Source organism: Planococcus citri, chromosome 3 (genome assembly GCF_950023065.1).
Source record: "Planococcus citri chromosome 3, ihPlaCitr1.1, whole genome shotgun sequence".
Lineage (NCBI taxonomy): Eukaryota > Metazoa > Arthropoda > Insecta > Hemiptera > Pseudococcidae > Planococcus > Planococcus citri.
This window is the reverse complement of record NC_088679.1, coordinates 32,757,504-32,785,408: the sequence shown is the minus strand read 5'-3', so window position 1 is coordinate 32,785,408 and position 27,905 is coordinate 32,757,504. Positions and strand designations below refer to the sequence as shown.

Below are 27,905 nucleotides of genomic sequence, written 5' to 3'. Positions count from 1 at the left end.
CTAATTTTTTGCCTACAGTTCGCGCAAGAAATTCAGGATATTTACAAGTTGAATCCTAGTTGATAGTTGTCGAATGCTTCTTTTTCTTTAATTATTTTAATAGTAAGTACAGTAAGTACAACTCGAGCGATTCAGCTTCATTTTACAAGTTGAAGTTTGGTTAAAGGTGTGTACACTGATAATCGCCGGAAATTTGCCCTCCCGCTGTCATTTTAATTGAAACGTTCGGTATCTCACATGACCGTGTTTCATTGGGAGGAACGGTGTTTCGTGTGATGCAATAAAAAGCATGCTTGTGCCGAATTTAAATTCGTGTAATTTTTCAAATTTTAATTGACATTTTTTTGTATTCTTTTTAAGTAAATGTGAAACTCGAATTGCCAAACCGCTAGTGTCTTGTGATCTTGAAATGGCTCTCGGATCTTCGGTCGAAAAAGAGGTTAAAGATGAGAAAAATTCACCCGACTACCACACCGAGAAAAAATCGAGTAAGTTTTTCCGTTTCGTTATCATTATTTCGATTCCGTAATAATTCATGTAATATTTCGCAGCATAATCTTAATTTTACCTCGAAGAAAACAGTTCTGTCTTGTGAAAAACAGAAACGTGTTTTGGAGATTTCGGTGTTTTCTCTCCTTTTTTTTTTTTATCTAATCTGGAGTAGCGAGATTAAATTTCAGTTTTTTAGATAGGAAAAAAGATGATTAAATCTAGCTTATTGCGTTTATTCGTAGTCGTTAAGGTGCCTCAGGGTGGACTTGAATTTCAGTGTAGATGGACGAAAATGTAATATTGTTGCTAAGGTTACATCATTGATAATACTACATGCGGCTCGTCTTGCAAAGTTGCAAGTATCGATAAGTGAAATAAATCCGGTCATGCTTGATCTCGAACACCTGATCGTGAAATTTTCGCCGAAAAGTACCGCTCGGCGTACCTAATTTTACGTTACAACGTGATAATTTCTGACGCCTATTTGTGCGAATAAAAATCTCTGTGAATTTTTCTTTTTCAGCCTCGAACTTATCACATTCGTTAATCGTAAGCGTAGAAAATGTTTTCGAGAGGTATCGAAGTATGAAATTTCGTCGTTTTACCTGGATACTTGTCAAAGTTTATTTTACTGTTGTAGGCTTTGAAAAAAATTATCAGTTCGTCGAACAAAAGTGTTGTCGGTCTGCGAAGAATGAATGAGAGATGTGTAAGAAGAAAATTCGTTGTACATAGGTATTTATTGGCAAACTAAAATAGCTCCTGTGGCTTCAATGTCATCTCCACTCGCGTATCCCCCGTCCTCTTCTTATATTGAGTTTAATTTTACTCAGGCCGTTGTGTAAGAATGAATACCGATGTGTGTATCTTTGAATCATTTCAACGGCTATTTTTTTTTTACGAAAAATTCGTCTGGATTGGAAGAAAATTGCGCGCAGTATGGTCCAAAAAAGACAGAAAGAAATCTCGAATAAAAATTAGCTCGTAACGTACCTACCACTTTTAATTAATCAGAAACCCACTTTGATGAAATGCTTTCGTGCATTTAGACTTTGTTCGTTATTTCCGTATATGTCTTATCGTATCATTGTTATCTTTTCATCTTCGGTTAACAAAATAAATGTTATAATTCTCAAAGATTATACTCTTCTATTTTCAACGTACCTATGTACTTACTCGAAAATGAACGAGTAATCTGTCCTATCATTTTATAAGCATGCACATTCTGCAAAACAAAACATAAAACACCTGTTTCCATTCGAGTAATTTTGTCTCTCGGGTTTTTTCAGGAAATATTTCTCCAAAAAGTGGTTATAATTGTTCTAATTATTCACGTCGAAATTGCCAATTTTTTCCCTGTATTGAACCATGTATTTTCAGTGCGAACGACGAAGAAAATTACCTACTTACTGCTTGAATTTTTCCTCGTATCATTGGCGGTTCGTACTATGTCGAAATTTATTGGCATTTTTATCAATACCAGACCACCTGACGTACTTTACTCATTGAAAAAAAAAACGCTCTTCTGTGACTGATTGTCGTTTATACGTCGACGATAATAATTTTCGCAATTTCACGTTCGTTTCATATTGGATATCACTGATATACTTGTCGACGCCGGTATATATGGTCGATTGGAGTCCTCGTGATGACGGTATTCGAATCCAGTAACCTGTACAAGCGTGGATTTATTTCATCCAAATAAACTGGTTATTTATTAATGAGATTGTCTCGTCGTCGTTTTTATTTATTCTTTTTTACTCTTGTGTACTCGACAATTACGATTTAATTAGTCTCGTTTCTACGATAAATTATTAGTATTAACGATATTTCATTTTACCCCCTTTTTCTCAACGCCACCACCGATGTCTTGTTGGTTGTGCGGGAAGAGAGTGGTAGAGGAGCTGGGTATGGAAAGAGATGTGAATGAATTGGTGTTAATTTTTGTGTAATGGAATTATCGCATTATTTGTTATCGTGCATTGTGTTTGTTTGCTTTACGAGGGGTTTTTCGGAGTTATGTGAATCTTATGCAAACGATCGAACTTCGAAGTAATTTTGAATTTAATCGTTCGCGAATGAATTTGTTTCAGTGTTTAGTAGTTCGTTCATTTGTTAAAGGATTGACAAAATATTGAGGCGATATATGCTCGTAAGTGTTTCATTTTTTGTAGTCGACTGTCGTGAGGAGGTGTACTGGATAATTTGATTGGCTATTCTTTGAATTCGCTCATTCTCCTGAAACGATTCCGTGCTTGGTATTTTTGAAGTCTGAAGAACGATTCCCATTATGATTTAATGTCGATCATGTTTCATGTGTGAAGTGTGAATTTTTTTTAAACGTATGAACGATGATTCGTTAAGGTATTCCATTATACTGTACTCATTTCTCGATTCAAAATTAATGAGACTGAATGTGTGATCAGTAATTCAGCATGTTTGATTGTTAGTACATTTCAAAATTAATTAAGATTGATCTTTTTACTAATTAGTTCTGATTACAAATATTTCTGCGAGCTAGAAGATTGTTACAAGAATATCGGAACGCAAAATCGCAAAATCCATCTCAAAAGTTAACTAATCAGATCAGGTAGATTCATAGGTATAAATATTAGACAAAATCGGAAACTCGTGTCGCTAAAATTCTTCACCTCCTGAAAAATTCGACCAATCAGAGTTTTCACCTCGCGGCAACTGACCAATCAGAGCCTTCAGCTCCCGAAAAACACGTGGTCTACGCGGTTTGTGATTGGTTGATTTTTTGGCTTCACTTTTTCCTGTACAGTGTACATTTTAAATGGAAGTTTCCGATTCAGATTAATATTTTTATATCTAAAGTAAAAATCGGATCAGATCAGATCATCAAAATCTATAAACAATCTATCTGACTCTAATCATTCACGAACGAATTGAACGACGAACGTTAATGAATCATTTATGTCGTTCGTTAGTGAATTCAGTGTAGTTTTAGCACAGGTTTAATGATTTTTTCAATTTGCTCGCATTATGCTTCTAGTATTTTCTCTTGCAGAGGCACTGTGCAAAATTGTTTCTGAACGGCTCAATAATCTAGAACGATTCGTTTGTGACCGACTGATTCAAAAACTTGTTGATTGTTACCGAGTATCAATCTTCTGAAATAACTATCATTTGTTCATCATTAAGGGCATTTTTTCTGAAATGAGACTTTGAGTGATTCGTTCGTGAACGACTCAATGAGTGTATTTGGCTTTGTGATGGATTTCCTTATTTTCCTTTGCGGATTTCGATTTTAAATCAATATTATGGTAGAATTGGCTAATCATCGTTATCTTGAAGTATCGATCGATTCTTTTGAATCTTTTGCTGAATTCATTGCTTACAAGGGAACCCTCCCACATGATAATTTCCGATTTGAATGAAACTTAGACGGTGGAAAGAGGACCTCAAAAAACCCATTCCCAAATTTTCAGCTGCTGAAGTTGATTTTTCAATTTTTGGCGAGCGTTTGAAGTTTTGTGTACTTTTTATACCTACTTTTTCTCATGTTATGTCAAAAAATTCGATTTCTGATGATAATTCCAGATTTTCCCGACAGTAGTATTTATCGATTAGGTGTCAAGCATTGACTCTTTGGCCAAAATTTCAGCTGCTGAAGTTCATGTGGTGGGGAGAAACGGCCATTTTTCAAATTCACACATTACATGAGAAAAAACAGTAAAAAATCCTGTTTTCTGAACGGACGGCCAGATCCGGCAAATGATGGTATGAGTCAATTTGATATTCGGCACAGACTGTTTGACCAAAATTTGAGCCCCTGAAATTCATTACATGAGCGTACTGGTTTTTCAAATTTTTCAATGGCATTTACTATAAACCATCAGATGGACAAAAAATTCGATTTCTGATGATAATTCCTGATCCGGCCGACGGTAGTATTAGTCGAATAGGTTCAAGCATAGACCCTTCGGCCAAAATTTCAGCTGCTGAAGTTCATGTGGTGTGGAGAAACGGTCATTTTTCGAATTTACAGAACAACCTTACCTGTGTACACAAAACTTCAAACGCTCGTCAAAAATCGAAAAATCAGCAGTCTAAAAATTGGGGGAAGGTTTTTTTGAGGAACTCTTTCCATCAGTCCAAGTTTCATTCAAATCCGAGATTATCATGTGGGAGGGTTACCTTGTTAGGAGATTAGCAAACGATTTTCTTCCATCTTTAGAGTCGCGCCAAGTAATGAAAAGCGGAATCTTATTATGCATGATTTTTTCTCGAGTTTTTTTATGTTATTCAATGAATTTCAGTGAACGATTTGGTCTCAAAAGAGTCATTTCGATATTCAATTTTGAACTGAATCGATTTCATTTACATTGTGTAATACATACGAGTATGAATATGATTCATTCTTTCAAGCAATTCTTAAAATGATCAAAATTTGTCGGTTTATACAATTTTTTATGCTGATTTATGAAACACGTTTCCAGGTTACCATTTGTTTGAAAATTTAAAAATTGATCAACATCAGCTTCATCAAAATGATCTTGTATATTGCATTTTTTGATTTTCACTCCATTCTAGAATCTTTCAGCGAGGAGATAATGATATGGTCTTGAACAATTTTACTCACCCTTGTCTCTCTTCTCTCGAGTATTCCAACAACAAAAATCTCGAAAGTCGAAACCCTGAAAAATTTGTGAATATTCTTCCTTGAACGCATTTGAGCAACATTTGAGGGGCTTCATGGAAAAGGGGCTTTAGTGAATTTTTTTTCACTGACTTTTACAAGTTCTAATGGACTTGACATTTTTTTGTACGAGTGTAAGCAAACATTTTCCAATTCGTTTTGTTTTGTTTTATTTTTTTTCCATGGAAGAACACTTCAATATTACTGAATATGGTGGAATTAATTTTTAAAAAAATTATATGTACTTATTCAGACTTGTAAAAATCAAAAAAAAAAAAAAAATTTGACCAAGGCCCCTTTTCCATGAAACCCCTCATTTTCATCGATCACTTTTTATGAAATCCATTCATGTACTTACATAGTATTACATAGTATTTAGTTGATACAAAATATGGAGATCTCTTCATCATGGAGTATCACACTTTTATTTAGAAAATATACTCCATAATTTCTTTTACTTACGTCGTTTAACCCTTTTGTACTGATCGTTCGCAAATGATTCGTTGATCGTGTGGTAGTTCATCTTTTCTGGGATTCTTTGGCCATTGAATAATGAGTCAATTTTTGAAAATAAAATGAATTGTTTGAAACGGATCATCAGTGTTTTTTTAGTTCGAGTTTTGGTTATGGGATAAGTTATTACGTTATGATAGAAACAATTTGGTTCATAATTTTACAGAATGTTCAGAGTATGAGTGACCTAATTAAAATTTTTGGATATAATTGACTGAAGAAAGCTCCAGGTGGACGTCTTGCCTATTTTAAAAACTTGAGAAGTCGATGTAGGCAACACTGAATTTGAGTGATCATTCCTTTTGAAAATCGAAGTTTTTCTTCAATTTCCCTCAAAAGATTATGTTGATTTTCCAAACTTCGCTGTAATCTTTTTTCAGCTGAACATTTTTTCGCAATTTTTTTTCAAGACAATCAAAGGAAAAATTAGTTTCGACAGCTTACGAAGAAAATTTACCTATTTATTTTTTTCTTCTGTTTTTCAAGTGTCAATTCTGGGAATTTTTGTGAGCAATTTTTTTGTAACTGCCTTAGGTATGCCAGGTTTCGCCTACAAATTTTTACTTGAAAGTATATATTTTGAAGTAGGAAACAGTAGGCCTTTCAATTTTTGACCAAACAATATCGGAAAACACAAATAAAGCTGGCACATGTCACCCTTTGGCCCTTTGAGTACACATCATGGGGAAAGTTTCGTTCTATCAACAGTGTATGATTACTTCTGACATTTTTCTCGTTTGATGAAAAATTCCATCCTTCTCAATTATCTGTTCGTGAACGACTCGCTCCATATTACTGCGAACTGAATCCTTCTCTCTGCCCTCTCTCGTCTTGTAAGCTGAAGGTTCATGCTTCATGGTTTAAAATACATATGTAGTTCAGTGTGGAGGATAGCACAAGTAATTGATTGATTAGGTTTACATTTTTTTCAAAAAAGTTCAATTTCAAACTTGGAAAAGCGATACGAAATCAGTTTTCGGTATTATCATTTGTGTGTTCAAGTTTCTATCTTACGTTGTTTGTAGTTGCTATGTTCATTTCGTGTGTGTGTTTTTTTTTCAATTAATTATTGCGTTGCAAAATGCAAGCTTGAACTTCATAATGTATACTTATACGCTATACGTATTCTAGTTATCTACTACCTGCAAATTTTCATTCAGCGACCTTGAATTTTTTCAAGACGAAATTCGTTCAATTCTATACAATGATCTTGTTCGCTGTTTCAAAATAGATAACTGCATTCGTTATTCTAGTCCAGAAATTTCCAGTTATAATTTAACAATTTGCCCTTCCTTTTTTTCAGTTTTCCCCTCGATAGAATAATGCATTCGACAGTTCGACAGTGTTACCATGTGATGAAAGTCGTGAATTATCATCGATTACGCAAAATTGAAATTATCGATTCATTTGTCAATCGAGTTCGCGTGTTTGATTCGATTAAAAACGACGTACGATTTGCGTAATTGGAATAAATGCGCGAAAATGGCAACAAATTAGTCGGATGTATTTTCTCTTCTTCTTTTTGAGATCGTTTCTGAAATTTGAAGTGCCAATATTTACCGTTGCTTGTGCAACATATGCGACGAATTTTTCGTGAGAACGGCGATAAAATAATTATGTACTCGTAGATGCGACTATATTGGCTTGCTTTTAGGCCTCCCGCCTCCCTGCGTTGTAATTATTATCATGTCGTTGAAAAAAAAAATGAAGAAAGAAGAAAAAGTAACACGGTCGTATATACTTTGCAAAATGTATTAAAATTTAAATACCATGTTCGACATCTTCTCTCAACTCCGAAGTACCTACCTATTTCGTTCGCGATGCTCGTAGAATTTATAGGTAGGGTTCGTGTAACGTTATTTTTGACAAATTCGGTTCCAGTAGAAGATCTCGGTGAACGTGTATTTACTCACACATGCTCGTCCGAGTACATACAAATGTACACGGTTGGAATACTAGTAAAATAAAAAAGACTAACGTAAGATGTAGATTACCTACCTTCGTGTGTATACGTGTTGTATGCTACGAAAGCATTACATATTGTTGGCAAGAGATCTTCGGTACGGTGACAGTCGCCTCGTTAATAATCTAGTTTTGGCTGTTATCGGCCCGGCCCGCACCGATTCGTTGAAACAAAACGAAATACTCTACAATATGTCTAATGTCATTGGCTTCTTAGACGATTCGTATATCGTAATTTGTTAAAAGGTAGTAGCGTTTTGCGACGTTCGAGATGATAAAAAGGAATACAAGACGATTATGACGATGATTGTGATGGGTGTAATCGTCATTACTCGTATGATTTCAGAAGATACGATGCAAGAAAAAATGATTTCCGCGAGTTATTAAGAATGAAAAATATTCGATCAAAGGTTGCCCCTCGTGTGGAGGAAAAATTGCACATGCAACGCGAACGAATTTTTTATCTGTGCGTTGTTAATTTGGCAACGCGAGCGAGGTTTTTTTAATCTATTTAAAATTTTCTAACGCTCGATGTGCGATGACGATTTGTGTGACCACGCGGAAATGTCTGACCGCGAATCCCCACTTTGACGCGGACGAAAAATTTGGATTGCTGAGCGGCTCCGGTCTTCCTTTTCCGGCTGTTCGATGAAATTAACTTCCTTCTTGATCTATCAGGCCTGTGCGAGTTTAGGAACACGAACGGTCAGAAGTGATCAGTCGATCAGAGGATGAATGAATTGAAGGAAAGATCACTGAACCAGGTCCTCTCCAGTATGATCTTTTAGGCAGGAGAAGCAAGAGAAAGACCAAAGAAGGACCTCAACAGCACCTCAGGCCCTCCTCAGCATGTTCCACATACCGCAGCAGACAAGACAGCCGACCTAACACTGATAAGGATACGACGACGAAGTTTAAATGAATTCTCCGATCATTCATATTATTCGGGGCATGAGGGAGTTGAAGCGAGTAAAAAGTGTGAGCAGGAGGAAGTTGAATACCCCTTAAGCGATGACTTAATTTTATGCTGACATCGCTAAGGAAACCTCCGGGTTATGTTAAGTTAACAAGTAAAATTAAAATACTGACATCACTGAGGAAACCTCCGGGTGCTGAGATGGACCCGGAGGTTTCCTCAGTGATGTCAGCTCTCAAGGGTTAGGATGAGTCATTTTTCAATTTTTTTCGGATTTTTACGGAGTCTAGCAAAACATTATGGCGAAATGACCGTAATAAGACGCAGGAAAAATTTCAAATGTTTTGGTCAATGTTTGAGCCCTTCCTGTCTCCACTCAAGCCAAAGTTTTCAATTGTTTCAATTTTTTCTAGTCAAGTGGTCTCTTGACGTTTTTGGTACTTGCATATGATCGCATTTAGGCCATTAGAAAAGTTCGAAGTTCATTTTTGCCAAATGCAAGAGTTATCGAAATATTTCATTTTTCCTTTGAAATATGATAATTTTGTAATCAATCTCCTTGAAAAGATAAAATTAGAATCTAAGCTAAAAAAAATCAATTTTATTTCGACGCATATAAAAATTTTTGAATTTTCAAAACTAGGAGGTTTAGCCGGGAGAGAAGAGGAGGGGGAAGGGGGGGGGTCGTTGAAGTTGACCAAAAAATTTGAAATTTTTCCGACGACTGTATTAGTTAATTTGACTATGATTTTTTTGCTGTTCTCGATCAAAATTGGAAAAAACAAGTTTAAAAACGACCTACCCCTCGAGATTTTAAAAACCAGTATTTTCAATCTTAGTAATCTCTACACATTTTGTCACCCACAAGAGAATCTTCACAACCCGTCTACTCCAATTGAGCTGAAATTCTGCTTGCTAAAAGAGCATGTCACCATCAGATTTCAGAACCAAATTTTGAGCTGCCGAAGCTGATTTTTCAATTTTAGGTGATTTCTCGAAGATGTCGGAAATGGTGTGATGGCGTATCAATCCCCCTTCCAAAATCAGTTCGTATTCTATTATAAATCAATCCCCCAAATTGATTTCTTCCATTTTCGAGCGGATCTGGAGTTTTCAGCAATTTGTATTTCTCTCCCAACTACCTATTTCAAATTGCTCCAGAGATTCCTTTGTTATCAACTTCGGCAGCTGAAAATCCAATTTTGTCGTAAATTTTATATTCCGAATCGATTATGCTGAGTGAATTGTGAATTCGAGGTGAGAAGTGTACTATTTTAAAAAATGAAAATCTCTTTGAAAAAAAATTAAAAGTCGAACTTATGATACTTTTATGTACCTTCTGAAGCGATTTGAAATTGCTAGAGAAAAGTCAACTTTTCTAAGAGGCTCCAGATCGACTTTGAAAATAATGTCAATGGATTCGGAGAGTCGATTTTGTCCTATAAACCGACGTTTCAGATTTTTATCGCCACATTTACTCCTTTTAGAGAAAAAACGTCAATAGGTTATTTCCACAATTTTCAAGAATCTGTCAAAAATTGAAAAATCAACTTCGGCAACTTGAAATCTGATTCCGAGGTGTGGTTTTCAGTCTTTTAGTGAAACAAATTTCAAAGCATTGACGCTCGCACCCCATCTCAGTGCCTCATGCCTCCCCCCCCCCAACGAATCCTCTCTTCTTCTAGTCTCAACTCAGCACCCCTCCTGGAGTCAAAATTGAATTATTTTTCAAGGTTCACTTTTCTGCGATGATATCTACTTGTAGTGCCAAAAAGATAGACATGTGAGAAATGTTTGAAGATTAATGAAATGCTGATTTTCAAAATATTGGAGACGTTTTAATCCCCCCCCCCCCTCATCAGAGTCCATCCCAAAATATTCATGCCTCAAATATGACTGAAATATTTTTTTGAACACTGTTCATTTGATAAAATTGTTCTACCACTATGAATTTTAAAAAGCTTGAGGTATGTAACCTCCTTCCCACTTACTCGTTTTCCGATTTTGCGTGATTCTCAAGATTTTGGTGGCATGAGACCTCCCATAGTGTGTACCAAGACCTTCTCAGCTGAGATATGATTGGGGTATTTATCTTGATTTTTTACTCAACAACACTCTTGAACCAGGTAAATCACTTGGTACTATTTTCAAAAATTCGGATCACTTATTCCCTTCCCTCAATGAGCACAATCGAGTCAAATTACTCCATGGTGGCGATCTCACGTCAAATCGAGTTTTCTAGTCGAAAAAGAGTCAACTAGATCGAATGTTGAATTTTTGCCTTTTAACCTCACTTGTTGAAGAATCCCAGCTAGATTCTTCTCTCTTCAACATCTTCTCCGGATCCAGAATGCATTGAAATCGAGCAAGTAGAGCAATTAAATTCTAAATTTCAAAATAAAGCCCATTCTAGTGTAGCTTCTATTTTTCTTCGGGGCTATTATATTTCTTGCTGTTCCTTCTGAAGCCAAACTTGCCTAGGTATTGGACTGGTTAATCATTCTTCGTGTCATGTGCATTGTGGACCTCTGTCAGCTGTCTGGTGGACCACCACAGCATGGCATTTTTCGAGTCTGATGCAATAAACAGGTCGCCTTTCAAAGTGATCTCCCGGGGTGAGTTTTGTCTGAGAAGATACCAAGATGTCGACCTTGGACTACACGTTATAGGGTGTACGGATTACCCTTGCACTTGCACATGTTTCATCAGCCAAATAGCAAATATGTGCGAAATTTCTACCTTTATGCTAGATTTCGTCAGATGCTTCTGTCAACGAATCTGAACACGTGAAGATACGTATTGGAAAACTAACGGACGTATACTGTGTAGGATGAGAAATCAATCCCTGTACTTTTCTAGTAGGCTTATACGTTAAGACTGATGATTGAGACAATGACTCGTTACGAGTACCGAGAGTCGAGTTAATTAATTACCCAAGTTACGAGATGCGTGCATGCGTTTGTTTAGGTTATGGTGTTTTTATGTTACGATGTGCATTTTGCAAAGCGGTCAATTAAAAAATTGACGCGAACGTGGTAGACATATGTATACGATTTATGACGTTTAATGGATTTATAAACGCGCGCGTACTCGTATATGAATGTTTCCTGTCAGTGTGTGTAGAGATGAGTGTAGTGTACCCGGTGTTTGGAAAATAGTACGCTATGCCAAGCCGTTATTACTTCTGAGTTCTGACATTGAAATCTTGTCGATCTTCGAGAGACAGATGCGAGGTATGGTTTTTTTTACGAGCATCTTGGTCTTACGGTAACTTATTATGGTTATTGTGTACCTTACCTATATACCTACCTATGTACATTGTGATTGTTTTTCCTATTGAAATGAATTTCAGTTTAATGAGCTTGATCGTTTACTTTTGTTTGCTGTTTTTTTTTTACAAAATTTTAATGGAGAAGAAGCAATTTTTGAACATTTTTTCAGCGTAGTTGGGTTTTATGATTTCTGGAAAGATTGTTGAAAATGAATACTTTATGGTCAAACGAAGAGTTGTAGTCGGAGAGGAGAGGTAGTTGGTTAATTAAGGTAATTTTTGATGCTCGAATCTCTCGTTATTTTGGCATTTAAGGCAGCCATTCTGGACATCTCAACCCCCCCCCCCCACCCCACCCCAAAAAAACCTCAACAGTGGTCTTTTTTCAAATGCTAAGATTACCGACCTGAGTAACAAACCGAAAGCGGATGGTGAGGATCGCTCAGGAGGGGGGGGCTGTAAGACCTCCAAAAATTACAGTTTCGTATTTTTCTCAAAAAATATAGTTTTTGAAAAGAGAATAATCATGAAAAAAATTGCTGTACTGTACGTAGAATGCGCAACAAAGATAGTTCTTATCATTGTATCATTGTTCATGTAGGATGAAGTATTGTATTTACAACTATTCAATTCAAGCGCAGGTTATCGGTACATTTCAACTCTCTGAGCACGAATCTAGCATTGATTTTTCAGAATAAAACTTCAAATGGTTAAAAAGTGCAACAATAAAATATGTTTCGTCCAATATGAAAGGTGATATCCAAGCATTTTTTTTGTGGTTGGTCTGATTGCAAACTTTATTCGGAGGAATTTTGTTCATGGGCATTTTCCTCTCAAAAGTTATATGTATTTTCGGAGAAAAACGCAAAAAATTACAATTTTTAAATATTTTTTCGTCGTTCTTTTTTTTTTTGAAACTTTTAAGTAAACCATCTCAAGCAAATTTTTCGTTATAATTTTTAGGATCGAAAAATTTGTGTAGTAGATTTGGCGAAAATGGATTAAACGAGGAGAAAAGCTTTTTTTGCTAATAATTTAATAATTACATGTTGATAGAATAAAACCAAGAAAAAGTATAAAACGCAGAATCAAAAACATGAGCATTCAAACACGATCGAGACGAGAAAAGGTGATGCAATAGTTGTAAGGAGAGAAAAATAAAGCAGTGTTGCCAATAATATCCCGTAACATTATGAAAATATTTTCCATCTGATAAAACATCTTCTATATTTTTGTACGGAATATGAATTTATCCACTTTTTTACTCTCAGCTCCTTATTATTTGGGGTTGAACTTGACAGAAATACATAATAAAAATACGAGTGATTTTTCAACTTCGCACGAAATTTCAAATAGGTACGATGTTGATGAGAAGTCGCTGACTCGCTGTAGTACGTATTTCAGAATGAAACCCCACATACGTTGTGACGTAGGTTTGAGGAGGTGAGAAAGACACTAAAAAGGCATGCTAGCCATGCTACGAGTATTCGTTCATTGACGAAATTAATAATAATTCTTGATACATTTTATTCAGAAAAAGCCAAAAATGCGTATAAATTCCAATGAAAAATTGAGAATAAATTTTTTGAAAGATTTCAAAAGTGGTTTCATTTTTTTCGTGAACTTGTAAAATGGTGTGCAATATTAAGTACAAAATTTGGTGAAAGTTGTCTGAATTTTTTTGTTTCTTCGAACCATGTTTATACTCCTTTAAACGATTATTGCGCTTTTTCAATGGAACATTATCAATAATTTTATGTGTATATGGAACCCATCGAAAGAACCGTATAGTGACGAGTATAACCTTCGATAAAAAATTGCTAAAGGTACTTACAATAATTTGAAAATTTTTGAATACCATTTTGCGGTAAAATGGAGTTGTTATCAGCAACGTCTTTTCAATTTTTCTATTTCGCATCCTTTTCCTCTCAAAAATGCCAACATTTGGTACCATATTGCTGTCTTTAGCGTTACTTATCTAATTTACGTGTTTCTTTATTATTGTCTGAATTTGAACTTTGACTACTTCCGAATGTTATTAGCATTGTTTTTCCTTCAATTTCAATAGTTCGTGTATTTATTTACATTTTAACCTACTTTATTTTATAAGCGAAATGGGTTGAACTGATCAGACAATGTATTGGTAGGTAAAGGTCATGTGTGGTACCATCTGTATAGATTTTTTCGATGACGAATCACGTACAGTATCAACTTTAACCCACGTGGTACTTGATCATGTTCAGTTGTAGCTTCATGATCAGGGGGCTTGCGTTGTTGTGAGATTGGGTATGTTATATTAATACTAGCATTTTGATGGGGAGGGGAGAATGTATGAGTTCAGACTTGAAAACTTTCGTGTTTTGAGCTTTGATTAATGATCATCTGTTGAAATATTCTTATGTGTAAAAAAAAAAAAAAAATGTAAATTAAGCTTCAAATATAATTTAATAAACCAAACAACACTAATTTAATCGTCTCCGCTTCTCTTATTCTTTTTGCAGATAAACCAGTAGAGAATAAGGTATATTCAAATGGCGATATTTGCCCAAAACCAGCGACAAACGGTGTCTCGAACGATGGCGTATATGAAATATCCACCTTGAAGTTGGGCAATCATACCGATATCTCGACGGTGCCCGAAAACAACTCGCTAATCATCGATAAAACCGCACCGACTCCTGTGGTGAAAACCGTTGCAAAAAAAAACCGTCCGGATAAATCGTCCAAAAATAACGATGAACAAACCAACGACCAAAAAGAACCGGAGACGAAGTGTTCGCACCAAAATGGCATCGCGAATGGCGACAGCGAAGAAAGCGATCCGGACGTAAGTGCTGAAAAAGGCGAACTCGACGCGAATGAGAAAAGTGGCGAGAAAAAAGGAGATGAGCAGGATGTTGTTTTCATACAAGATGTCGGATTCAACGTGAAAATCCAAAGCCCCGGTACCGAGATTTTTGAAATTCAAGTAAGCACGATTGGAATTACAATATGATGGTATCAATGAATTAAGATGAGAAGTTGATGGTAATATGGTGTTTGGTTTGCCTGTGTTTAGGTTTCCAGTATGGAATTGGTGCAGGAGATCCATCAGTTGCTTATGAATAGAGAAGATACGTGTCACAGGACGTGCTTTTCGTTGCAGTTGGATGGCAACACGTTGGATAATTTTGCCGAATTGAAGAGTATCGAAGGACTCAAAGAAGGATCTGTTATCAAGGTGAAAATCTCTTCTCATAAAATTTAAACGAGCTTTTATTTCGTTCTTCAGTCGGTCATCTTTTGCCTTTTGGGTAATTGAAATTACTGATTTTTTTTTCTAAATCGACTGATTTTCATTTGATAGGTGGTAGAAGAACCTTATACCATGCGTGAAGCTAGAATTCACGTGCGTCACGTTCGAGACGTATTGAAATCCTTAGACCCGGCCGATGCTTATAACGGTGTAGATTGCAGCTCGCTGGCGTTCCTAAATGCAATCACGCAAGGCGACGTTTTAGGTAAGTAATTTAATCCTCTCAAATATCAGCGCGGTCATTTCGAGCTTACTTTATTTCATCGATTACTTCGATTGTGCAGAGAAAAAGAAATCTCGCGTCGAAAGCGTCGATTGCACTCCTCCTTCTCACATTATGCCAAACAATCGCGAACGACCTCTACTTCCTTTACATCCGTTGGGTAAAGATTACAAAGGACCACAATGTATAAAAGTGAGTAACTCGAGCCGGTAAATCAGCTGCTGAACGAGTTCCTTATGGAGAAAAATGACTGGTTATTTTGCTCCCGCAGGTTTTAACCACATCCGGATGGAATCCGCCGCCGGGTTTTAGAAAAATGCACGGAGATCTCTTGTATTTATACGCTATTACGTTAGAAGACAAACATTATCATATTACCGCCTGTACCCGCGGATTTTTCGTTAATCAGTACGTATATGTATAGTCGGTATATATTTAAGATAATACACTATCACACGAGCATGTAATTGCGTTATGTTAAATGTGCGTCGAATACGGTACGGCGAGAAGTGAAGTGGTGCACGTACGTCATCTTCACTTCTCGTTACGGTCTTGAACGATCCCAGTACCAGGTTAAATCTGGCGTATATTATTATCAATCCAGAATACGCGAAGATAAGAGAATTTACGTACGTAAAGATAGAACCGTGGCGAATTTTAATTCGTGTAATTCTTTACAGGTCGACCGAAGAATTGTTCGATCCGAAACCGCAGATACCGCACCATCTTTACCATTCGTTGATCGAGCTTTTGAGTCAAATCAGTCCCTCGTTCAAGCGTAATTTTTCGTATTTGCAGAAGAAACGCAATCAAAGGCATCCTTTCGAAAGAGTCGCTACGCCTTATCAACTGTATTCGTGGGCTTCGCCTAATGTCGAACACACCGTCGATGCTATTCGTGCCGAAGATGGTGAGTGCAACTTATAGATCACGTATTGATGAAACGAAAATGGTTTTAGATGCGATAAATTCTCAAGAAAAAGGCGAAAAATTATAACGTTGTTCGCATCCTCTTGTTGATAAATTCGTTGCTCGTTCGTTGTGAATTAGGTTTTTGTAATCGTTGTGCTCAGATTTTTTCGCCCTCGGCTTCTCCCCATAATTTCTGTCAAATGTTACCCTCAATCTGATAGAAATTGAATCAGCCTATTTTGAATTTTTTTTGAGTGGTAAGAAAATTAAATTTGAGATTTACCGACTTCAGTTTAAATAGTTTTGCCCTCTTGAGATTGATAGTGACAGTTATCATCTTGAAATGAATCGTGAGACAAGATTATTCAAGTACGATGTTGAACTGGTTATTGAAAAAATTTCACAGAAAAATTTGAAAATTCGTTGCCTTTCAGCTCACAAATTTTTGATATATTTTTCCATTAGGTGTGAGTTGATCCCCAAAACACGAAAAAATAGTCGAATTGATTTTCACCTTGTTTGTTTTGTACTCATGTACGAATTGATTCATACCTCGTTTTTAATGAATAATGATGTACGAATTGATTCCCAAGGTTCAGATTGTGGCTCTTCAGTGCCACTCAACAGAAAAAATCAACTATCAAGGAGTATGACCATGTGAATCAATTCGACTACTCCTGATTCCTACAAAATCATTTGGGAATCAACATCACCTACAGTCATTTTTTTCAATCTTCTGTTGATGTAACTCCCAATTTCTCGAATGAATGAAAAAAATTGAAGAGAGCATCCAAAAATGTATCCGATGCGAAGTTCCATTTTTTTGAATTTGGGTAGATTTGTGTAAATTCAGAACCTCATTTTTTATGAAAAAAAATCAAAATTTGATACAGTTTTTGTCCTATTTTTGAGCTTTCGAATCAATCAGTGGCAATTTTGATTAATTTTGAAAGCCTGTGGAGAATTTATTTTCTGGTGTTTTGAAAATTTCCAGAAAAAGCCCTAATGAAATTCTGTCCCTCGAACACTCGATTTAATCGTCCCGATGACTTCTAGAATTGAATTTTTCAAAAGTCCATTGGAGGCTTCAAAACGAAACAAAATCTCTATCTATCGATTTGAAACGCTGAAAATGAAGAGTAGACTTCTAGAAATTGTCAACGAAAGTTCCATCAACATTTTAACATTTTTTATGCACAATTTTTGGAAACATAAAATTTAAAAATCTGCCAAATGCTCCTGCATGGATCAAAATTCGAAATCATCACTAATCGAAAATGAAATGTGAACCAAATTCCAGCTTTTGACCGGAATTCCATCCAAATTTTGGTATGGAACGAGAAAATAGAATTGAATTTTCAAAAATTCACAAGAAATCGAAAAATTAATTTTTGCTCTTGAAATTTTGTTTTTCTGTATTTTTGGATGTGTCCAAAAAAATTTCCCAACCGCTCTGCAGAGTTTTTCTTCGAGTTTAAGTTGAAGAAAAAAACTTGTCAAGAACTTGCAAAACTAAATTTTTTTCATAGAAAGGCTTTAAAAAGTAAGAAAGAGGCACAAAAGGATAAAATGTTCATCTCATAGTTTTCAGCCCATAAGAACGAACCCATTCAGCGTTTTGCATGATTTTTGTTGTTGTAAATTTTCAAAGAATAATTTACACGAAAGTAGGTATCAAAATTGAAATAGTTGATGAGTTCTCAAAATTTTTGGTGTTTGAAACTTGATTTTTCAAAACGTTTCATTTCGTTTATTTTAAGTGAGATGAGCTACAATTTTGCAAAAAAAATTATTCCCTCACTCCCCTCTCCTCCCTCACTTACCACCAGATAAAGTTCCTTTTCAAATCCCCCCCCCCCCCAAATGAATTGAAATGTCAGCAAATTATACCATTTTAAGTTCATTAATCAAATCACGTTGAAAATTGATATCGAAATGAGTATTAATTTTATTCGATTTTATTCTAGCGTTTTCCTCGAAACTCGGCTACGAAGAACATATACCAGGCCAGACTAGAGACTGGAACGAAGAACTACAAACTACTCGAGAGCTTCCGCGTAAAAATTTACCGGAAAGGTTGCTCCGCGAAAGAGCTATTTTTAAGGTTGGTTTCAAAATGGCTTAAAGTAGCTATAAACGAAAAAAGAGCGTCGAAATAATTTCTTTATTTTGTCACAGGTTCATAGTGATTTTGTTGCTGCAGCGACCCGAGGTGCTGTCGCAGTCATCGATGGTAATGTGATGGCAATCAATCCAGGCGAAGAGGCTAAAATGCAAATGTTTATTTGGAACAATATATTTTTCTCGTTGGGTTTCGATGTTAGAGACCATTACAAAGAATTAGGCGGAGATGCGGCCGCATTCGTAGCTCCGGTAAGTTTTCAAAACGATGAAAAATCTGTCGCAAATTATGTAGGTAACCCTCGCGTATTTTATTCATGTTGCGAATTTATGTTGAAATAGAGAAACGACCTGCAAGGTGTCAGAGTCTATAATGCTGTCGATTTACAAGGCTTGTATACTCTCGGTACTGTGGTGATAGATTATCGCGGATATCGTGTTACTGCTCAGTCCATTATTCCTGGTATTTTAGAAAGAGAACAAGAACAATCAGTTGTATACGGTTCGATCGATTTTGGCAAAACGGCCATAAGCCACGAACAATACATTATCCTGGTAAGGATCACAATGAGAGTTATTTCTTGATTCGAGTAGGTTGTTTTAAGTATTAATATGGTTGTGTATTTTTATTACAGCTCAGTAAAGCTGCTCAACATTTGAAAATTCTACCTCATAAAGTAATCAACGACAAAAACGAAGAAGTTGAGCTATGCTCATCTGTCGAATGCAAAGGTATCATTGGTAACGATGGACGTCATTATATTCTAGATCTTCTCAGAACCTTCCCGCCAGATGTGAATTTCCTTAAACGTAAGTCTTCATCCTGAATTTCTGTAAAGAGGTTTACGTTCAGAGTGTAAATTTTTTTACGTATTTATTGATTCAGTTGAAGGAGAAGAACTCAGCGAAGAAGTGCTAGCTTTGGGTTTCCCCGTCATACATAAACACAAGTTGTGCTGTTTGAGACAAGAATTGATTGACGCGTTTGTGGAGTAAGTTCAGCTTCAAGTTGCAATTTATGATGTTCTCGTTGTGAATTGCAAGCTAACGCTGATAATATTGCAGATCTAGATACGTAATGTTTATTAAATACGCTGCTGCTCATTTACAACAACTTGGATCGAAGAAATTCGAAGAAAAGGCTATTACTGCTCCTGAAACAGAAAAGGACGAAGAGAAAAAAGAAAAGGTATGGATTTATTTCAAGAATAACGTAAGTTTGTTTGGGGATTCGGCATGGTTCTGATGATTTTAATCGATTTTGAGGGCGTTCATCATTCAAATTTTTTCAAATTTTCTGTTTTCAAAAATGTTTGGTCGATTAACCTAATTTTTCAATTTCATAATAAATAACAAGTTTTAATTAATTTTTGTTATTTGATTGCTTATCATTTTGAAAAAATGAATCGTGCCATGATCGTAGGTAGTTGATTATCTAATCAACAAAGTAATCAAATTATGTTACCTAGTTTTTTTCCCCAAGAAACTAGATCACGTTGTCATTGTGAAATAACACATTAGTTTTTAATAAATTCTATATCAATTTTTGTAGACAATCGAAGAATCAAACGAAGAAATCGACGTTGAAAAAGTCACCGAAGATAGCTCTATAGAAACTGACGAAGCGAAGAAAATTGTCGAAAGTATTACAGATTCGATAACAAACGGAGAAAAACAAGAACGTACGTCAATCGTAATGATCTGAAGAATAATATTTTTCATCTCAAGTATTAATCGTTCGTTTACGTATTATTTTTTAGTAGAAGAAAGTACAAAAGAAGTAGTGAAAAAAGCAGCTCTTGCGGTTGGATCGCTGAAGGAAACCGAATTCGATGTGAGATTCAATCCAGATGTATTTTCACCCGGTGTTCGACATGTAAATCCGGACAGCGAACGGTTCAAAAAAGAAAAACAGTTGGTCAAAGATGCTGCCTGTTTTTTGGTTACTGCGCAGATTCCCTCTTATGTGAGTGATCTTCGAAGTAGTTTTCTCCAAAATAAGACCACGTTGTACTTATTTTTTCCTTCTGCGTAGATCCGAGAATGTTTAGAGCATTCGATATCGCCGATGGACGGCGTTACTTTGGTCGAAAGCTTGCATGCTCGGGGCATAAATGTGCGTTATTTGGGTAAAATCGCCCAAAAGTTGTCGTCGATTGATCAGCTGAACTATCTGCACAGTATCGCCATCAGCGAACTGGTTACCAGATCTGCGAAACACGTTTTTACCACCTATTTGCAAGTACGTAGTACCTAATGCGATGAATTTTTATAAAAATGTAATCGTCATTAGTAATCTGGTGGTTTTTATCGCAGAATACCGAAATGATGAGTTTAGCTACGGCCGTTAGTCATTTTCTGAATTGTTTCCTGTCCTCGTGTCCAGTACCACATCCTCAAACTAGCATGGAAGATGTGAGTTTTCAAAAATCTATTTGCCGAAGTGTTGACCCATTTTCCAACAATCATTCTTCTCTTGTACAGCTCCAAACTAAATGCGCTAAACGAAGAAATAAACGAAAGGGTAGAATTAATCGTCTGATCGCTGTCGATAACAACCAGTGGGCCAACATGACACCCAAAGTGTTATGGATTCAAATCAAACACGAAATCAAAAAATATTACGATTTTGAGCTGATTGGCGATAATATTGAAGCTGTTTGTACTCAGTATTCGCTTCAAAGAATATCGTTATTGAGGTATGCAGAAGTTTGACGTTGATCTCGCCTCGACTAGAATGTATTTATTGGAAGAATCTGTCTCGTTGTAGATCGTTTTGTATGAAAAATGGTGTTCAGATTTTACTCAGAGAATACAACTTTGACGCGAAGAACCGTTTGACCTTTTTCGAAGAAGATATCGTCAATATTTTCCCTGTCGTGAAACACATCAATCCGAGAGTAAGTACGGTACGAGATTGTAAAATTATCAAGTATTCGTCAATATTTATGAAAAAATAGTGGCAAATTACTCGAAAATTTATTCTCTCTTCGAGTTCTGTATAATTTCGATTTTCGAATTTTTTTCAGGCCAGCGACGCGTACAACTTCTACACAACAGGCCAAAACAAAATCCAACACGGATATCTGAAAGAAGGTTACGAATTGATCAGCGAGGCGTTGAATTTATTGAACAACGTGTACGGAGCAATGCACCCAGAAATCGCACAATGTCTGAGAATGCTGGCCAGATTGAACTACATTATGGGTGATCACGCCGAAGCGATGTCTTTCCAACAAAAAGCTGTGTTAATGTCTGAACGAGTTAATGGTATCGATCATCCTTCTACAATCACCGAATATGTAAGTTGACTATCACGCATGAAGCATCATCTACATACTTAACGTGACTGGTTTTAATGATGGAGTTTTTCTCGTTGTTTTAGACGCACTTGGCTTTATATTGTTTCGCCAACAGTCAAATTATTATCGCGTTGAAGTTACTGTATCGCGCTAGGTACTTATTGTTGTTGACGTGCGGTGAAAACCACCCAGAAGTTGCCTTATTAGATGTAAGTAGCCATAGAAGCGTCAATCTCATTAGTTTTAGGATTCCTATGAAGCCTCTAATTGATATATTTTTTGTTATTTTTTTTTTACAGAGTAATATAAGTTTAATTTTACACGCGGTCGGAGAATACGATCTGTCGTTGAAATTCTTACATAGTTCTCTAGCCCTTAATAAACGTTTCTACGGCGCGAAATCATTGAAGGTGGCCGTTAGTTATCATCTAATCGCCAGAACGTTGAGCTGTATGGGTGATTTTCGAGCTGCTTTGTCCAATGAAAAAGAAACATACTCTATTTACAAGCATCAGGTAAATTATTCGGTTTAGAAAACCTGTGTCTATCGAATCGAAAATATTGAAAATATACGTTTGTTTTGCAGTTAGGTGAAAATCACGATAAAACTAAAGAATCGTCAGAATGCCTGCGTCATCTTACGCACCAAGCGGTTATACTGCAAAAGAAAATGAACGAGATTTGTAACGGTAAGACTGGATTTTCGTTGCCGCCGATCCAAATCCAGCCTCCGTCTATGGGCAATGTGCTAGATATGCTCAATGCAATCAATGGTATTCTGTTCGTTCAAATAAGGTGAGTTGTTATTCAGAAATTTATTTCATTTTATTTTTCATTTTACCTCAGTGCGAATTAAGATGTAAAAATTTGCTAAATGAAATTTCATTTATGAATTCTGATAAAAAATTCTAAATATTGAATTGACGGAGGCCAACATTTTGATATGTGTCATTAAATTCTCATTCCAGTACAGAAATTGCAGTCTAAGTATAGATAGAAACTTGGCTTTGGTTAGGAGTTAGGCTCAACTTGTAAAATATGTGATCAATATAGGTACTGGAATATCGTCTACACAACTCGTTTTTGTGCCGGAAATTGCCGAAAATGTCTTTTGTTTATATTTTCCGTCTTGATTTTTACCTAAAATTGCAAAAAAAATGAAAGTCACTTTTTTGCCGACAATTGCCAGAAAAATCTGATTTTTGCTCACATTTTCAACGACATGCTTAAAATCAAAAATTACCAAAAATTTTCAGGTTTTCCAATAAGTTAGCATGGTTTTTTTTTGCCAACTTTGCAAAAAAAATTCGTTTTTTTAAAAGAATTTCCCAAGTCATTTTCATCTAAAAATTTCCCAAAAGTTTTACTACTTGTAAAAAATTTCCAAAAACTGTCAAGTCATCATTTTTTACCAAAAATTGCCATAAAGTCGTGTTTTTCACCAACAAAATCAAATTCAAAAAAGTTTTACTTCTTTGACGATACCTGCGAGAAAGTCCACTTTTTGCTAGAAATTGCAAAAAAAAAACATTTTTTTGATCAAAAATTGACCAAAATTTTCACTTTTTCACCAGCAAATTCTAAAAAGCTTCACTTTATTGCAAAAAGCTAAAAGTTTTATTTTTTGTCAATGTGGCCAAAAAGTTTCGTTTTTGCCAAAAATTGCTTAAAACCTTCGCTTTATTTCAAAAATTTCTCAAAAAGTTTCTTCTTTTCATCATAAATTTGCTAAAAATTCTCACTTTTTTTTGTCAAAAATCTTCCTGTTTCACTACAATGTTACTTAGAAGCCTCATGTTTTCGACAATGGTAGGTAATTGACGAAAAGTCTTGTTTTTTTGTTGCTAAAATTGTCAACGTCTCCCCCTCTCTGCCAAAGTGCCAAAACTCAAAAAGTCTCACTTTTTGCCAACGTTGTCAGCATTTCGATCAAGTTTTTATTGTATTAAAATGTTTTATAACTTTTTGGTTAATTTTTAGTTACTATAGTTGATTTTTTTTTGTTGACAAAATTTAGTACGAGTTCTGGTAATGTACTTGGAAGTAGTGCTGAAAATCCAAAAGTGCTGGAAAAAGTTCTCAATTTGGTTTTAAAGTCCTGCACTTTTTATTGGAAATTTTTCGAAAGATTAATTTTTTCATTAATTTAAAGAACGTCCAACATTTCAATTTCTGAAACTTTCTTTTCAAGTATTTCAGTCAAACCAAACTCGAAAAATATTGAAAAGTATATTTTTGACAATCGAGTGTTTTTGCTAAGATAAGAATGAGGGAAATAATGTTGGCATTTTATTAATTGATGAAGAGGAGGGGGGACTTCGATATCATTTGAAAAAAAAAATCAAAAATATTGAGACACCGTCCTTTTTTCCTGTGGTATCTATACTTTACCTGTGTACTTAGTGCATTCAATTTTTCTTCGTTTTCAAAATACTGATTTAAAAAAAAAACAACAAGAAAAACTTACCTATTAAATTACGAGATTTGAGTATAAGTTTTCCAATTTTCATGAAAACTTTTGAAATGAAAATAATCAGTACCTACCTTTCAAACGACCATTCACATTTGCCTTTTGTGTTTTGCCAACAGCTCGCAGGATATCGAAAATCTCAAAGCGGAAATGGAAAAACAAGCCAGCGCCGTTGAAGTAGACTCGAAGAAACAGAAAAGTATTGAAGAAAAGGCTGAACTATGAAGAAAAAAAGAGAAATATTTGGGCAAAAATCATTGAAATTAATTTACAGTTTGCGTACCGACTTGATTCGGGCGATTTGTCGATTTGTAGGAGAGGAGTTTTGTAGAGAATTTCGGCATTTAGTTTTTAGTCCTTTTTTTTTTTTTTGTTTGTTTGTTATTGATTTAGATGTCGTTGTATGGAACATAATAATAATTATATATATTTTTTTATATAAGTTCTCCATATTAGTCTGAATTTTTGTCAAAATAAACATTGGTAGTCATTGATTATAACGTAGTAGTGATAGTCTGAGAACCATTTTCTGTTTTATTTTCCTTTTTAGTTTGCACGTTGAAGAAATCGTGATAGTTTTATTTTCTTTTTTAATTTTAAGTGTTTTTATCACCCGTGTTTTTATGTTGTTTTAACGACGATTTTTTTTCTCTTTTTTATGAACGATTATTTTATAAAAAAGATTCAAATCAAAATTTTAAATCGATGTATGGACGTAGATTTCACTAAAAATAAGCCATTTTTAAATTATAAATTTCGCAAATCCGCCTTCACGGAGCCGAGATCCTCCTTTATATCGAATTGCGATTATTTTACTGTACGAATTGTTTTTCCCCTTCTGTTTGTTTGTTTTAATTGTTTTATACATACTTTAGTTCGTGATGACGAAACAAAAGACTTATTAATGTAGTTACGTAATTTTTAAGAAAGCAGTGGTGGACATTTTGAAAAATTGCTCGTTTAGTTTTATACCATATAAGAGAAGTTTTAATACTTAATTCGTTGTAGTGAATTATGCGTGTTCTGTAGCCTTTTGTAGTTTAGGTAGTGTTACCAAAATTGATAGTTTATTTAATGATTAACGTCTAACTTTATAATTATATAGTAGTTATCCGCTATAGCCTCTTTCTATTTGTACGGTTTGTAGAGATTTTTTCCTGACGCTGTTTTGTTTACTTAATACATTTTACATATATAGGTTTAATAGTGAGACGCTTCTTAAAAATAGGTATGTAAATTCGTGCAGTAAGACGTAATGCTGGCTCAAAATAATATGTATTTTAAGCAGGAAAGTGATATTCCTATAAGTAATCGTAAGTTTGGGCAGCTTGAAATACGTACGTACACCGGTGACGTATTCAAATTGTTAGCGTAGGTGCTTTATTTTTTAAAATTCATATTTTTCGAAGCCTGTTTAATGCTGTTAATATTTCGCTTATTATCCGCCACTGTTTTAGAGACGAAGAAGAAGAAAAGAACGCTATCTGGCTGAGAGTGTGCCTAATGCCCCCTTATACGATATTTTACTATATCGGTTTCATATTATTAAAGTGATTTTTGACGATAAAGGAATAATAGTGATACAAGTGAATTTTTTCGTATAAGTAATCGGTACGAAGTTCGTTAATTTTTCTCTTTTTTTTGGTTATGAATTTACTGACTGCCTGAACGAAACGTAAATTATGTGCTGATTATTAGTCATGTTGATGATGATAGTTATTTATAATTCAAAATGTTGATGGTTCATTGTTAATAATGTTTTGTTTTGTAACGAAATTGTGAAAAATTAAAAAAATATAAAATTATAGATCAGTTTGTTGTAATGTGTTCATTGTTACGTTGTAGATGTAGATTCTGTGTGGTTGATTTCATTCAGGGCGTCCAATACTTTGACACCATGTATTTTTCTATTTTTTTTTTTTTGAGCTCAAAAGTCGTTGCAACATGTTCACAGGAATGAAAAACGTTGGTCGTTTTTCGTCGTATTTAGACCTGCAATTTGATATTTTCAAAAAATCTGAATTTTGAGTAACTCACATCGAAAGACATGAGAGTGATGATTTTTCAATTCTCAAATCTCCAATGGGCAACGAACAAAGACATAGTAGGTTTGTTTTTTTTTTTTTGCTTCTCATCCCTCAAAATTTTCGGGTTTCAACAGAAAAAATCCCCTAGAAATTTTAGCCCTCCAACTCTAAATTAATTCGTGCCGAAATGTATCCAAAAATTGAAAAACAATTAATTAAAATCTGATTCAAACGACCCCCCTTTTATTTTAAAAAAAAAAAACTTCTCTAGTCTCTTAGTTATTTTTCTTCCCCTAGTATGAAGCATTGAAGCTTTCCAATGTTGAGAAAAATCAAGAAAAATGAAATGAATGTAAATCAAATGCTTGAAAATTTCTTTATCTATGTCATAATTCTTCTAAATAATCCCCTTCTTGAAAATAGAACCTTCCTTGCAGAGATTATTTTAAGGATTGTTTTGGAGCTACAAAACCAGCATAATTTTCAATATCAAAATTTTTCCAAATCCTCCCCCCCCCAGTTTTTGGTACTACGAGTACACAACAAATTTTTGGAACTACACAAAATGTGCCTAGCTACACATTAAAATATTCCCTGCTTCCTTGGTCCTACAATCAATACCGATGAGCGAATAAAAACTCAATTTTTGCATTTTTTGATATGGCAACACTGCTTTCTATTGAGATGAAAACTTAAATGAAAACAAATTAAACACAAGTTTGGGATAAATTACAAATCAAGTCACTCAAAGAAATTTTTGCTCCAGAGGTGTCCTTGGAGGGTAGATATAGGTCCACAGATAGGGCATTCTTGAGAAAATCGTGGGTTTTGCTCTTGCCCCGACCCAACTCCCTTTATTGATTTTTTGAATTTAGCAATAATGGCCAAGAAACATTTCCATGGTTTCAGAAATGAGAGAAATATTTGAGAAGAAAATATTTTCAAAACAGGAAATTTAGCCTAAAATATGTACGTCTTGTAAGTAAGTTATTCGCATATATTTGACCCCTCAATGGAACCTTAAAAATCGTTTTATACCTACTAAAGTTTTTAAAAGCAATAGTCTAAATTTTAGTAGGTATCATCAACTGCCCTAATTTCGTACACCTGATGTAATTTCAATTTCGAACATCAACAGTTTTTTAAATTTTATTGATAGAAAATGATACATAAAACTTCAAAGCAATTTTTGAAAAACGTCAAAAAAATGTTTGAAATCTGTTTTTATTTTTTATTGATTTTTTTGCTCATTTTTTATTCCTTTTCAACCATATTCGTTTTATTTCACTTCAATACATTTTTCCTTTTTTTGGGAGGGGGAAGGCATCAATTTTTTTCTCAGTTTTTATTCCAATTTTCAAATATTTTAATTTCCTCCATTTCTTTTTTTGTTTTCCAACGATCGAGTTTGTTTCTAAAGTGTTGACTAAATTTTTGTTTCTGCATTTTCTTCTTATCTTACAATATGTTTCCTGGTTTTGGTTTTGGTTTCGATTTTATTTGATTTCTTTTGTTTCCATTCAGTTTTTTCAAGATTGATTTCATTTTTAGAATTTCAAGTCTTGTTTTAGGTACCACCTTGTTTTCTCACTTTTGATTTTGGTACCTTTTCATTTTGAGGGTTTTCAACTCTCATTGTTTGTTTTTTGTTTTTGTTTTTTTTGTTAGTTCCCGTTTTAAAATATTTTATGTTTTCATTTTCAATTTTTTGTTTTCGGTTTTATTTGTGCAATTTTTC

The 27,905-nt window shown here is 34.9% G+C and overlaps 1 protein-coding gene across 4 annotated transcripts; it reads left to right on the top strand.

Moving 5' to 3' along the window:
• The first annotated feature begins 23 nt into the window (after positions 1–23).
• Positions 24–25,952, top strand: clu (clustered mitochondria protein homolog). 4 transcript variants are annotated; one of them, XM_065358809.1, is made up of 25 exons: positions 24–102; positions 361–488; positions 14,319–14,785; positions 14,876–15,037; positions 15,164–15,317; positions 15,397–15,527; positions 15,607–15,743; positions 16,016–16,245; positions 18,215–18,351; positions 18,426–18,620; positions 18,711–18,923; positions 19,004–19,178; positions 19,255–19,360; positions 19,434–19,557; positions 19,921–20,050; positions 20,129–20,334; positions 20,404–20,610; positions 20,685–20,783; positions 20,853–21,067; positions 21,139–21,277; positions 21,398–21,670; positions 21,754–21,879; positions 21,970–22,185; positions 22,257–22,465; positions 24,260–25,952. In XM_065358809.1, the coding sequence occupies exons 2-25, from the start codon at positions 410–412 to the stop codon at positions 24,363–24,365; spliced, it is 4,236 nt and encodes a 1,411-aa protein (XP_065214881.1). In that variant the 5' UTR covers positions 24–102; positions 361–409; the 3' UTR covers positions 24,366–25,952. The 4 variants fall into 4 exon arrangements, with proteins under 4 accessions (XP_065214881.1, XP_065214880.1, XP_065214879.1 ...); XM_065358808.1 differs by having other exon boundaries at positions 24–166; XM_065358807.1 differs by lacking the exon at positions 24–102 and having other exon boundaries at positions 175–488.
• Positions 25,953–27,905: the final 1,953 nt, after the last annotated feature.

Bases quoted from the DNA above. Each gene is read 5' to 3' on its own strand.
- clu (XM_065358809.1), top strand. From the start codon at position 410: ATGGCTCTCGGATCTTCGGTCGAAAAAGAGGTTAAAGATGAGAAAAAT. The intron at 20,335-20,403 runs GTGAGTGATCTT...CCTTCTGCGTAG, and splicing joins CTGCGCAGATTCCCTCTTAT to ATCCGAGAATGTTTAGAGCA. The intron at 20,784-20,852 runs GTGAGTTTTCAA...TCTCTTGTACAG, and splicing joins CTCAAACTAGCATGGAAGAT to CTCCAAACTAAATGCGCTAA.